We start from the raw sequence: 13,086 nt of genomic DNA on the forward strand, positions 1-13,086 counted from the left end.
CGAGTATCTGTGTCTAATGAAAGGACTTTAAATCATGATCTTGTGATATCTCCTTTTTGAAAAGAATCTTGTTATGCAACCTAACACTTAGAATTGTCTTATTTATTATCTGAGCTGCAGGAGAAAAAGAAGAAGGCCGAGGGAGGGGGAGGTGAGGGGAAAGGCGAGAAAGGAAAAGGTAAAGAGGATGATGACGGCGAGGATGCATTGGACTGGTGGTCACGGTACTATGAGACACTGAAGGACCGTGAACGGAATGAGAGGAATGAGGAACAGAAATCATCGAGGCCTTCAAAGAAGAAAGACAAGAGAGAGGAAGAATCAGAGGAAGAGAAGTTGAAGAAGAAGATTCCCAGGCTAACGGTGAGAAAATCGTGTGGGGCGATTTTTTGAGCGTCGCAGCGAGCCGATAAAAGGTCAACGAAAAAAAAAGGACAAACTGCAATAAAGCGCGGGAAAATGCGAATGACTCAGCTGCGGTTGGTTCAGCTGTGAATCTGATTTGTTTAGAAAGTGGCGCGAGCTCAGGGTCACGCGCGAGTTCAGGGTCACGCGTGAGTCCAGGTCACGCTGCTTCAGTATTGGTTACTAACCTTACTATAGTGTTGCTATACATTAATGTAGTTGTTTTCAACTATCAAGTTACACAAAATGAAAAATATTCGTTGTGTGATTTTTTCCTATGACAGATTTTTGACTCAGAATTAGAAAATTTGCTAGAGTACAACGGCTTCAACGACTGGCTTCATTCTTTCCCACTCTACCGCGGCAAGAAGACAAGTGAAGATGACGACGATGACCACAGGATTGTGGGGAAATTCAAGGTATTGTTATCCTTTAGAATGCTTAACTTGTACGCATGGTGTTTAGGAAATAAATGGCTCGACTAGGGTCCTTACTCGTTTGGTCCGTTTTTACAGGGCTCCCTGAAAGTGTGGAAGTACCCCCTGCCTGAGCACGTAGAAATGGACCCAATAGTTGGCACATTCCTGAAGTTGCCCAGCAATGAGCCCGTCAATGTGCTTGTACGGGTTTACGTTATCAAGGTACGTCACCATAGACAAACCTTCTTTTGCGTGGTAAATTTTTTGCCTACCTGAAAAATTTCTTAATTGTCAGGTGGGTTGTCATTTGTAGTACCCCATTTTTTCTAAATTTGACCCTCATGTTGCTCTTTTTAAACCTCTACAGGCCGTCAATCTGCATCCCTCAGATGTGAATGGAAAGGTGAGCGAGAGTTTGTGCATGGTAATTTTTTTGCTGTACAGCTCAACTGAACAATCAATAAGGCTGTACAACCATCACGTAAAGAAACGAAAAAAAGTGATCTAATAATGTGATTATGTTGTTAATTTTCAGGCTGATCCCTATCTAGTGGTTACGCTCGGAAAACACAAAGTGAGGGACCGAGATAATTATGTGTCAAAGCAGCTCAATCCTGTGTTTGGAAGGTAACGATACATTTATGAGAGCGCTTTTCGATTGAGTGTCCTAATACCAAAATCAGAGCAATTACAACGGTCCATTGAAATGAAAGAAAATATCACTAGGAGATGATAGTGGCACAAAGCTCAAAAGCAAACTGCTTGAAAAGCGGGAAAACCGCATTGGACAAGTCGCATGTGATTTCATTTCGGCATCTGATTGGTTTAGAGGGTTGTGTTAGATCTCCACCCCAGTTACAGAGCATATGATTGGTTGAGAGAGTGGTACGAGTCTTCTGGTCCTCGTACAGAGCGATGTAAAGCCAAACCGATACAATACGGGTTTATTTTTGACGTTTAATTAAAAGTTGCCAACTTCAATCAGCTTTCATGAATGGTAGCGATGGTTTTGGTTGTCGTATGGGACAAGAGGATTTTATTCATCTTGTAAATTTTATGAGTCATAGATGTGTTTCTGATGTGGCGTGACGTACTGTTTCATGATGTGACGTGATGTGTCATGACGTGTGATCACATGATAGGATGTGTGTGCTGTGATGTGTCATGGCATCAACTGTGAAATGCTGAAATGTTTTTACGCTTACAGATGCTTTGAATTCGAGGCGATCATCCCCATGGATTCAGTATTGACTGTTGGCGTGTATGACTGGGATCTAGTTGGAAGTGATGACCTCATTGGGGAGAGCAAAGTCGACTTGGAGAACAGATTCTACAGCAAACATCGACCCACGTGTGGTTTGCAGGAAAGTTATGCAACGTGAGTGTTAAGTTTTTTTTTTTTTTTCATTTTACTGGATCCCTTTCACAATGAGGATTTCCATCGGCAGAAAAAAATACTTTTTGCTACAAAAAATATAACGAGACGCGATCAAGCCAATAATTATGGAGGTGCCGGACAGATGTCAGTATCCTAGCAACTGCACACCTACCCAACCCCTAACCCAACATTAACCTTAAATTGTCAGTCGACTGTTTTTGGGGAACGGATAGGTGCGAGTTGCTCAGATACTGACACTGCTGCGAATATTGCTACTCCCGCAGAGTGAGGTCCCAGTCCACCATAGGTATTCCCCTTTCCCCCTCTCCCTCAGTATTTGATCAGGCGTCCTTTTCTTCTGTCCGATATTCAACTCTCCCTGTGGTCTTGAGTGGGGACAAAAGTTTGTCTCAGTGACATAGAAGTTAGGGAAAACCGACGTTATGTCGTCAATTACAGAAACACAATGTAATACCAGACGGTATTGTTTTCTTCTACCCAAAGATTTGGATTCAACAAATGGCGCGACCCAATGCGCCCGACCCAGGTCCTTGCTAAGATCTGCAAAGATGAGGGTCTGGACGGACCTCATTACTCCACGGGAAGAGTTCGAATTGACAACAAAGTGTTTGGCGCCACTTCACAAGTTCTTGAGGAAAGTGGTATGTGTGTCTTTTTCTTTTCCCTATCTTCTCTCCTGCAAGTTTTCTATAACTGTTTGACACTCGACCTTAAAGATTTGGTGTTGTCTCTGTAAAATATTCCGCGAAATGTCTCAAATGGGCGCAGACTGTAAAGGTTGCACTTAACAGTTTACGTGTATGCTTACTTTCATGGAGTATAAATTTTTTGCCGTATCATTTGATGATAAAATAGCGGTATCGAGTAAATGCCCAAACACTGTTCAACGTGTTTGATCCTAATCTTAACAGAACAGTTTATCAAAACAAAAGTGCATCACTTGCGTGAAAGAAGAGAAAAATCTTTCTTTGTCTCGTGTTGATAACACAAAAATAGACTCGATTGTTTTCTTTTTATTATTACTGAATATCTTGCAATTTTTTTGCTAGAAAAGAAAAACATTATACGTAGAGGCCAGAGCAACGTTAAATTTGTGAACGAGTTTTAAATGGTGAACGCCTTTGTTCCAGTTTGCGCGGCGTTGCACTCATTTTGATGGTTCTGCCTTTTAAAATAGCTCGTATGCTTTATTGTGGTTCATTGGGTAGGTTTGTGTTCGTTTTGTAGGTCATTTCAAACAGTCAGATGAACCTGTTGCTCTGAAAGCCTTGCGTGGTTTCCATACGCTGAAGAGAGGCTTCAATCTGGTGCCAGAACATGTGGAGACCCGGTCTCTGTACAACCCAGAGAAACCTGGAGTGGAGCAGGTTAGTGCTCTGTTACTGCTATTTTCATTCATTCTTCTCTACAATGAAATCGTGATGTACGAGGAAAAATCTTACTTTAAGATGGTGACCAAGCGAAGTATAGAACATCTTCATCAAGCGAACCTTGATTGAGAAGACATTACACTTCCAAAGATTATGAATGAGTAAAGCTACTTCCTCTAACAGTTTTAGGGGTTATTTTAAGATGTAAGAAATTGCCTTTAAGTAGGACGAAACTTTTTAATAGAATCCGTACAGCACCACCTATTAGGCAAACATGAACCAAAACGAAACAAAACCACATTCATTCAAATGATGTAGGACAAGATAAAACGGTCTTTTTAGAACCCACCATTTCAGATATGTCTACAGAACTAAAACCGCGATTTAACGAGGTCGCTCTTTGGGACCGGATATCTCCAATACATCTTCTCTTTAGTAGATAAAGACCGCGTTTGAGGTCAGCACTGTTAATTATCGGTAGAGTTTCCTCAAACTTGCACTACGGACTGAGGAAACGAGGCTAGTTAGATAATATTATGAGATTTAAAATAAACTAATAGATTGTATAATAAAGTGCCGACATTTCACGTCTGTCTTTAGGGTAAAATTGAGATGTGGGTGGACATGTTCCCAATGGACATGCCTTCTCCTGGTGCCCCTGTGGACATTACTCCAAGGAAACCAACAACGTAAGGACAGCACTCAGTCGTTTCACCTCAAATATCCCTACTAGCTTTTATGTAATTCAGTGAAAAATAGGGAGGAAAATCTGGTGATAGCTGATAGGTCTTGTATTTTCTTCATTGGTTGCTGAATAACGTATGGATGTTGTGAGGAGAAGTCGCGTGCAAATTACTTTTGGAGGTTAAAAGTGAAGCGTTCGCTCCAGTTTGTGTTCCTCTGGCGATTTAACAACACTCGGAGGGAATTTGAAAGTTACAGTGTAAAAGTAATTATGAAAGAGTAACAACATATGATTCCAGTAAGGTAGACAAGTTTTTATTGAGAATTTTTCACTTGAGACCAAATCATCATCCAACCAAAAAAAACTGTGTTTCTCACTTCCAATAACGGGGAAACGTTTGTGTTGTTATTAGTTATGAGCTGCGAGTGGTTATCTGGAACACGGAGGATGTCCTTCTTGAGGAATCCAATATCCTGACAGGAGAGAAATGCAGTGACATCTTTGTCAAAGGTTGGCTCGAGGGAATGAAAGAGGACAAGCAACAAACAGATGTGCATTACAGGTCCCTCACTGGTGAAGGCAATTTCAACTGGCGCTTCATCTTTCCATTCCAGTACCAGAAGGCAGAAGAAAGGATTGTTATTACTCGAAAGGTAAACGTTTTTCATGCATAAACGTTTTGTTCTGCTTATGTGCCACCCCTCAAATACATCAAAGAAATAAGTAAGGGAAATCTTGCTTCTTTTCACATTGAATCTTTAAGAAAATTCCCTGTATTGCAGCATTTGAATGAGTGTTACGCTGCCCAAATTCAAATTTGATCATTGTGTATTGTATGGAATGAATTATCTTTTGAACCTCCGCAGGTCAAAAGTACAGCTTATTTCGTTCACTTAGACTCGTCTCGCTCTCAACATGAAGCGTCGTGGCTCAGTTGGTTGTAGCGGCCAATATTATCGGGGAGGCCTGGGTTCGAATCCCTTCGGATCCTGGCTTTTTGCTGGCTTTTTCTGCAGTTTCTTTTACTGAAGCTTACTTGAGGGGATTGTGTCTTCATTTTTTTATTGTGTATTGTCTTACAGGCCAGTTTCTTCTCTTGGGACGAATCAGAGGAGAAAGTTCCTGCCAGACTGCATCTGCAAGTATGGGATGCAGACGCCTTCTCGGCTGACGATTTCATTGGTAAGTAAATTTCTGAAAAAAGTGAGCCATTCTTAGTTCGTGAACATATAAAGAACTTTCTTGTTATACTGATCATTCGAGACGTAATTATGCCAGGAACCAATCAGAAATCGCTTCAGGAGCGTGTGACCGGTTTTAAGCGCGGGAAAATGCTCCCGTCTTAGTCGCAATTGGCTTGGTCTTGCATCTAAGATCTTATTGGTTAAAAAATGGCGTGAGATTTCCAATCAATTACTTCACAGTCGAGGAACCTTACAAACTGTCATATTGTGTTCAACAGGTGATCTGACGCTTGACCTCACGCGCATGCCACGTGGGGCGAAGTCCGCTAAGACTTGCACGTTAGACTTACTCAAACAAGACGGCAGTGTGCCCCAGATCTCTTTCTTCAAAATCAAGCACATAAAGGGATTCTGGCCGTTTACTGTCAACACTGATGAGGAAGTGCCTGAACTGGCCGTAAGTTCAAAGTCTGTAATCTTGGTCGTTTAGTGTAAAAAAAGGCTGAAGTATGGCAGTTATTTTTTCTCGATTCTGGTTTCATGCTTGATAAAGTGAAGCAGCACAGTTCAGGCAAAAATTGTCAGAGGTACAGCTGTTTGAAAAATGGTTGTCGGGAAAAAAGCGTTAAAATACACTCGACAATCCCGAAAGGTAATGTGGGTAGTTTTCAGGTCACGGTCCTTGACCTCAGGATTTCAGGGAAATGTGAGAAAAGGTCACTGTAAGGCTGAGGCAGAGCGGGTTGGATGAATTTCTTTAGTTGTTTGACTTATAAAAATTCATTGATACCCGGATTATCTTTCGAGATTGTCGCGTGCCCTCTTGTTCTTTTTCCGACAACTTTTCTCTAAACAGCCGTATGAAGTAGGTGTGCGTGAGACAAAAGAAAAACGTGCTTTTGGATGCCTGGCGACCCCACAATCTTCCGTTTATCAGTCGAATTCTTTATTACTTATTTAAACTTAGCTTGTTGCGAGGTAGACCATGCGCCAAGTGCGATTTACTCTGCTCTTTTTACCACACGATCATAAGGCTTTATAATATAAGTCCAAATTCTCACATTTCTCAGAACTAAAATTGTAAGATATTTATGGCAGGCGATGCTGAGAACTGATTACTAGATAGGGTGTTGCCGAGTAGGAACTCGACAAGTCTTTGTGTTATTACAACAATTAGAACTCTATCTAAGACAATTAGAACTCTATCTAAGATATTCAAACTTTCTAACTAGTTTGGTTTCTCATTTCAATGGTAGGGCAAAGTTGAAGCTGAACTGGAATTACTGACACAGGAAGAGGCTGAGAAGAAACCCGCTGGACGGGCGCGTGAGGACCCGCAGGCTCTTGAGAAACCAAAGTAAGATAATGCTCCATTGAACTTTGATTAATTTTTTTGGACCTGCTCCGCGTCTGCGCAGTATTTATGATTTGTCTTGTTCTTTGTAGCCGGCCTGATTCAACCTTCACTTGGTTTATGAACCCGTTCAAGTCCCTGAAGTATCTTCTGTGGAACAACTACAAGATGTGCCTCATCAAGTTCTTAGTCATTGGACTGCTAGTGGCCCTCATGGGCTTGTTCTTCTACTCCATGCCTGTAAGAGCCCTTTTTGAATATGATACATTCACGATAGGGTCCTTTTTTGTGGTAATCAAACTAGTGCGATCGTCTAGGTTAGAACATCCCAAGAGAAAAAGAATGTTGTTGGTGCGGAAATAGTGATCGAAGTCACAATGAAAATTTGTTTTACGTTGGACAAAAACAAGTCTAAATCAACGAGATTTTTTTGGTCAGTTTTTCCGCGATGCTATGGGCTTTAAAGCTAACCTTAAGTCCGTTAATCGTTAATGGTCAATTCCTTGTTTAAAATCTGAACCGCTGTCAGCAGAGGTCAGTAACTAACGGGGTTTTCCAAACGAATTTTACTCAGAATTTCTTGAATCGTTCCGCCGTTAGCCCTTTCGTCCTTCCCCTCCTCTCCCCTCCCTCCGCACAATTTTCCCCCAAATCATACTCATCTCTCCGTGATAAAAAATAGCTTATCTACGGTAGCAATAAAAGTTCCCTAACCCTTACTAAAAAGGTTTTCTACGTTTTTGTTTATCTTCAGGGTTATACTGTGAAGAAGATATTCGGAGCATAAGCTGCGCACAAGGCAAAGACAACCGTTGAATTATTCTGTGGGCTGCTCTCGAGTTATTTATCTATTTATAAGTTAAGAGAAAAACCTAGTTGAATGAGGTTTATTTAAAAAGGTGCAATGTAGGCGCCGTTTAAATATTAGCTGTTATTGTTATAGAAACGTTTATTTTGTTAAAAAAATATTGTATACTTACAAGATTCAATTATTGGAATTTATTTTTATTACCTTTTTTTCAGTTTTATATCAGTTTTTCTGCTAGATTTCCGTTTTTTGCAGGTATTCCTTTCCAAAAGGATTGTTTTAGTAAAATTTCGCCGACAAAGACTTTTTTGGTTTGATCAAGTTCGTGGTAAGCCGACACGTTTGAGACGGGTCGCAATACCAAAATTCGTGCCAAAATCTCTCATTTGAAGTATTTATCCATCATTTCTATTTATAAGTATTTAATTTTCGCTTTTGAAATACTAATCATGAAACATGGAATTATTTTCGTTGCATGGAATTCAATGAGAAATCTCATGAGGAACAAAAAAGAGAAAGAAAATATTCCCTAAAATATAGTACCTTCCTTCCTTCTTTTAGCGTTGATTGTATATGAACTTGAAGTTAGGTTACGTTGCTTAGGGTAAGACAGGAGCAAAAGCCAAACGGGGGGGTCACACCGTGTCAAACTAAGGGTCCTCTCCAGTTTTCGCCACTTGAATATTATAAGTTTTTCGCTTAGAAAAGGCGTACAAAGGAGGGGGTGGGGGAAAACAGGCATCCCAGGATCCCCGCTTCCCCTAGCTAGGCGTGGCTTCGGGCTTCGGGCTTTATGGAGAATGTCAGACAAATTATGGCTAAATGGCTTCTAAATAGTTTGTATTTTTACATTTTTTAGCGCAGGTCCTTCTTTTGAATTGTAGTTTAGAACTCTGGTTTGACCCGAGAGTTAGATAATAGAGTTGAGCATGGAATTGAAATGTACGTGCATTGCGTTTAGATAGTGGATCTGCTGCTCGATTCTTAGAGAAGGAAGGATTTATGTAGATTTCTTTTTCTATAATTTCCCCTGTGGATTCCTTTTTTTTTTTTCTAGGTGCTAAATGTACCTGAAATTTATTCAAGGTGCTCTGCAGACCTTTTGGTGGTCACGCTATCGGAGCTTTTAATCGCGGAGATTGCGTGACAATCTCAAAGATTACGTTATCTACCAATTGGTTCTGTTTTGCAGATCGAAGTATCGAAATTTAAGTGGCTTTAGGCCATGGAATGAGTTGAAATTGTACAGAATGAGATGGCACAGCCGTGTACCTCTGCAGGTTGTAAATAATGTTGAGGCAAAATTAACCAGACGTTGCTGGAGCATAACATATCGTAGCATAATATAAGTAGTATGTTTAACCGTGATATCAGTGTTAAGTAAAAATTACAAGTGGGTCGTAGTTATCAGTAATCAGTGTGGAGGTGTCGTACATGGGGGTAACGTGATTATCAAAAACAATAAAGATAATTGTGGTGACTTGTTGTCATTTGCTGAACCTTCCTCAGTAGTCTTTGATCACACAAAGAATTGTCCATATTGCCGGTGTGGGGCATTTGAACGCAATTTTGGCACGGGGGAGGGTGGGAGAGGGCAGGAATATGAAAAACTAATCTTCACCGGTTCAAATGTCCAGAGGGTTGCCTGGTTTTGAGGGGGGGGGGGGGGAGGATGTTAAAGCTTGTTGATCTTTAAAGGACCCCCTTAAAAATAGATGAAATGAAAACATGTAACTAACATGTGATTAACAAGTAACTTCTCTCTATAATATCCATACAATATCCAGCAAGCAGGTGATAAGAATACCCAAACTAATAAGGTACAAGTTTTTAATCTTGATCTAGAACCAAACACTTGTCACTAATTTATAAGGAAATGTGTAGAGAGTATAGGAAGAGTTATGAATTACATCTTGGAAGTTTAAGGATTAAGACCTCTTTAACGCAATCAGTTCATTGTTCTTCCTTGTGACAATTTACACTTTCAACACAACATTTCACAACCATCTATTCTATGGGTGAAGCCATATTAAAATAGTTTACATTTCAATATTTTTTTTAATGGACATGACAGTAATACAACCGAACAACAGCCTTTTGAATTGCTTTGAAATACATCTTCACCTGGTCAGTACTAAGATGTTAATGATCCTAGTAAAAAGTTACACCAAAACTACATCAAAATGAAAGAATTGGTCATCAAAAGTCTTAGGCATTATTGCTTACTTTGTTTGAAAAGACAAAAGATCATTCCTTAAAGCTTACTAAACCAGAAAAAGTGATACTTCACAGTTAAAATATTGCTATCAGGACAGACCTAATTTATTAAAAAGGACTGACACGTGCTACTTTAATTAAAACATAAATAAAAAGTATTCTTCATAGTACCAAAAATACTAGCTCCTTTGTAAAATAATGATCACTCTGAGCAATTAAGATACAATTTTACAAAATAAGTCAAGAGGTTACTTGAATTTAATTGGTTCATTATGTTAAACTTTTACCAAAATCTTAACAGAAGGTTGGTACCCTATATAGGGGACAAGCTTCTTTCCTTGTTCCACAAAAGACACATGCAACAGAAAAAGAGCAGAATGTGCTCCATGAAGGTTGGGTCAATATGTGAATAAAAATCTCAATATCACATAGAGATTTTTAATTGATTCAGTCCTGTTTCTGCAGTAGAGAGGGTGTAAAGCAGTGTAAAAACTCTCTACAACCATGCTGAATTTTGCCATGAAACAAAATTTCAGGTGGCCAGTATGAGGCTTTCAGTTAGTAAAATGGAGTGTAGTGGTAAAGTTAAAAGTACAATAGCAGTGGCAGAGCAAAGAAGCAGGAGGTTTGGTTCAGCTCGGAAAAGGAAGGAGGTTTTGTCGATCACCTAAAGAACCCAAACCTCAATCCTTTTATGGACCCAAATTGAACCTTCGACTTTTTTCTCGCAGCCATTACCATAGTATATTTAATTTTATTATCATGCTCCATATTAACAACCAAATGCCTGAAATAGGCAAAATTTTTGGCGAAATTGGGAGATCACACGAGGGAAACCGTTCCTGCGATATGATCTACATAGTGTGCCAACCTTTCAGAAGGATAAAAAAAATTGCAGTTTAATGCAACCAGAATTCAATCCTACACAACTTCCATTATATTTCACCCTGATACACCACTTCAGATGCCTCTGTCACAATAAAACTTGTTTGTACCTGACATGACTTAATTGAAAGGCACTCACAATCTACTTTTGTCTCATTAGCATCTACTTTTACAGTTCCTTAACCCTTTAACTCCCAGATCAAATTTTTCATTCTCCTTACTGTCAACCATACAATTCTCATAATGTTAGTTCAGAGAATTTAGTATTGGATCAACTAATTATCCCCAAATTGATATTTTTCTTTATTCTCATCACTTATCTGGTTGATATTGTATTGAAATTGTAAGGATAAAGTCTCTTCTGGTCACTTATGGGAGGTAAAGGGTTAGAATGTTCGTCATAAATAGCTCCTTAGATAACTGAATGAATATTGTCAACTTCAGCAGTTCATAAAATTTGGGTATTACACATAATCTGTAAAAATCATGTTCTTTGTTTCACTCTGTCTGTCTCATGTAAAACCAAACTTCAGAAGTTAGGTTCTGGGACCCAGAGCCACCATCTTGGATTACATATCAGTGTTATCATCCTGAAGAGAGCAAATGTTGATGCCAAAACTACTATTGACAAGTTGACTGCATTCCAGGTGGACATACTGTGTACAAAAGCTGCTTGGATGGCGACAAGCAGAATGTCTCCTGTTAACATTCCCCAGTAGATGATTTTCCTGGTTACTGCATTGCCCCAGCCAATCCCACCAATGAGAAGGACAATCTGAAACAAACACCAGAAGCAACATCATGTGGATTTTACTTCTAAGGCAAGAGCAAGATTTTTTATTTTTGCACAATTCGTCTTTTTTGCGAATATTCTGACTAGAAATTTTCTGCTAGCTGTTATTAATGCAACTCTGTGAAACTATCAAAATTCAATGTAAGTAAGATCTCACTGGTAATTCTCTTTACCGCCTGCAGGCTATACAATTCTCAAAATGTTAGATTGGAGAATTTGGTATTGGATCAACCAATAATCCCCAAATCGATATTTTTCTCTATTGTAATTACTTGTCTGCTTGATATTATGTTGATATTGCATGTAAGGAGAAATTCCTTCTTGGTCACTCATGAGAGTTAAAGGGTTTAACTTTGTATGCTCCACAGTAAGGTGTTTTCAATATTCATCAATTATATTACCATTTAAGTCAAGGTAACTCTAAAATTCCCTGATGGAGCCAATAAATCCCCAAACAAGCCTTTTTTTTAAGACAAATCCCTAGCTAACAGAGTTGTACATGAGCACTTGAGTGCTCTGCCCCTCTCCTTCTGTGCTCCCCCTCCCCTCCCTTGAGAAATCATCTCTGGAAAAAGAAGACCTCTGTAGGTAACTCTACCAGATAAAATGCAGATATACCACACATAGATTCAGTGATGCATCAAACAGTCATGTGAAACAATTATGTACTCTTCTGAAACATGATATGTTATGGGGCATATCCCGTGTGATTGGCCATAGAGGGTTTGTAGTTTTGGGTTTTAGAGGGAGGGAGGCGTTCCTTAGCTAATCATCAATTAATTTAAAAGCTGTCAGTCGAAACTTTGAGAAATATTTCCAAAGAATCTTGGGCTGAAATGTTAACTAAAACAATTAGTGTCAAAAAGTCTCATTTTTCATCGATTTATGTAAGAACCCATGGTATCTGGAGCGAGGTTCGCTTCTAAATTTTTTAGTTTCGAACTATATCACGAACGAAATACGGAAGCATTAATAAACCTTATGAAATTTTTATGAGCTAAATTTTGCAAAATTTCAATTAATACAGTGACTGGCACAGCGCATGAAAGTCCTTTTAATTTCTTAATCAAGAACAACTCTTGATTCATAAAAGAACAGCAATGGTATTGTATATATTTCTGACCTGCACGCTAACCATACTTCCGACCGTTCGCATCATCCACTCTGACACTTCGGTTACTTGTGTTCCAGGCGGTAACATTCTTTCAAGAAAATTTTTGGGAAGGAAATAATATGCTACAACAGTGACAATCATCAGAGCGATCTCCACCACGCTGACAGCTGTCCAAGATAGTCTCAAGCGGCAGCAGAAGCATCGAGACCTCGAGCTTGTTTCGGATATCGACCGGGTAGATGGTAAAGTCGGCCAAGCATCATACGAAGAAGTAGGATCGACAGCATCAACAGATCTTGGAGTTCCGTAGCTGCGATCCATTCAGAAAACAGTTCGGTGTTTTGATAATAATCACGTTTGTCAGATCTGAGAGGTAGCTCGATCTTTTTTTATGTGCAGTAGTACCACGCACTATGAACTAGTATTCGCCCGCCCACTGCGGAAAGGAAAGAG

The 13,086-nt window shown here is 39.5% G+C and overlaps 2 protein-coding genes across 7 annotated transcripts in view; one reads left to right on the forward strand and one right to left on the reverse strand.

Moving 5' to 3' along the window:
• The window catches only part of LOC131771029 (otoferlin), a 36,757-nt gene extending 27,653 nt beyond the window's left edge, over window positions 1–9,104 (forward strand). For 5 of the 6 annotated variants that reach the window (XM_066162770.1, XM_066162771.1, XM_066162772.1 and 2 more), the window contains 15 exons: window positions 121–363; window positions 690–824; window positions 921–1,046; window positions 1,192–1,227; window positions 1,360–1,451; window positions 2,032–2,202; window positions 2,707–2,864; window positions 3,451–3,590; window positions 4,194–4,282; window positions 4,691–4,931; window positions 5,361–5,460; window positions 5,741–5,919; window positions 6,719–6,819; window positions 6,909–7,056; window positions 7,571–9,104. In XM_066162770.1, the coding sequence (XP_066018867.1) occupies window positions 121–363; window positions 690–824; window positions 921–1,046; window positions 1,192–1,227; window positions 1,360–1,451; window positions 2,032–2,202; window positions 2,707–2,864; window positions 3,451–3,590; window positions 4,194–4,282; window positions 4,691–4,931; window positions 5,361–5,460; window positions 5,741–5,919; window positions 6,719–6,819; window positions 6,909–7,056; window positions 7,571–7,603 (1,992 nt within the window). In that variant the 3' untranslated portion in view covers window positions 7,604–9,104. Of the gene's footprint in view, window positions 1–114; window positions 364–689; window positions 825–920; window positions 1,047–1,191; window positions 1,228–1,359; window positions 1,452–2,031; window positions 2,203–2,706; window positions 2,865–3,450; window positions 3,591–4,193; window positions 4,283–4,690; window positions 4,932–5,360; window positions 5,461–5,740; window positions 5,920–6,718; window positions 6,820–6,908; window positions 7,057–7,570 lie in introns of all 6 variants that reach the window. The other variant, XM_059086784.2, reaches the window with a different exon arrangement.
• A 558-nt stretch (window positions 9,105–9,662) lies between these two features.
• Window positions 9,663–13,071, reverse strand: LOC131770993 (uncharacterized). The gene is made up of 2 exons (XM_059086742.2): window positions 12,643–13,071; window positions 9,663–11,501 (listed from the first exon to the last, which is right to left on the reverse strand). The coding sequence occupies exons 1-2, from the start codon at window positions 12,952–12,954 to the stop codon at window positions 11,256–11,258; spliced, it is 558 nt and encodes a 185-aa protein (XP_058942725.2). The 5' UTR covers window positions 12,955–13,071; the 3' UTR covers window positions 9,663–11,255.
• Between the last annotated feature and the right edge of the window lie 15 nt (window positions 13,072–13,086).

This window comes from Pocillopora verrucosa, chromosome 2 (assembly GCF_036669915.1).
Source record: "Pocillopora verrucosa isolate sample1 chromosome 2, ASM3666991v2, whole genome shotgun sequence".
NCBI lineage: Eukaryota > Metazoa > Cnidaria > Anthozoa > Scleractinia > Pocilloporidae > Pocillopora > Pocillopora verrucosa.

Excerpts from the sequence above, each read along its gene's own strand:
- LOC131770993 (XM_059086742.2), bottom strand. The coding sequence starts at position 12,954 with ATGGATCGCAGCTACGGAACTCCAAGATCTGTTGATGCTGTCGATCCT. Across the intron at positions 11,502-12,642 it reads GAAGTATGGTTAGCGTGCAG|ATTGTCCTTCTCATTGGTGG; the intron begins GTCAGAAATATA and ends TGTTTGTTTCAG.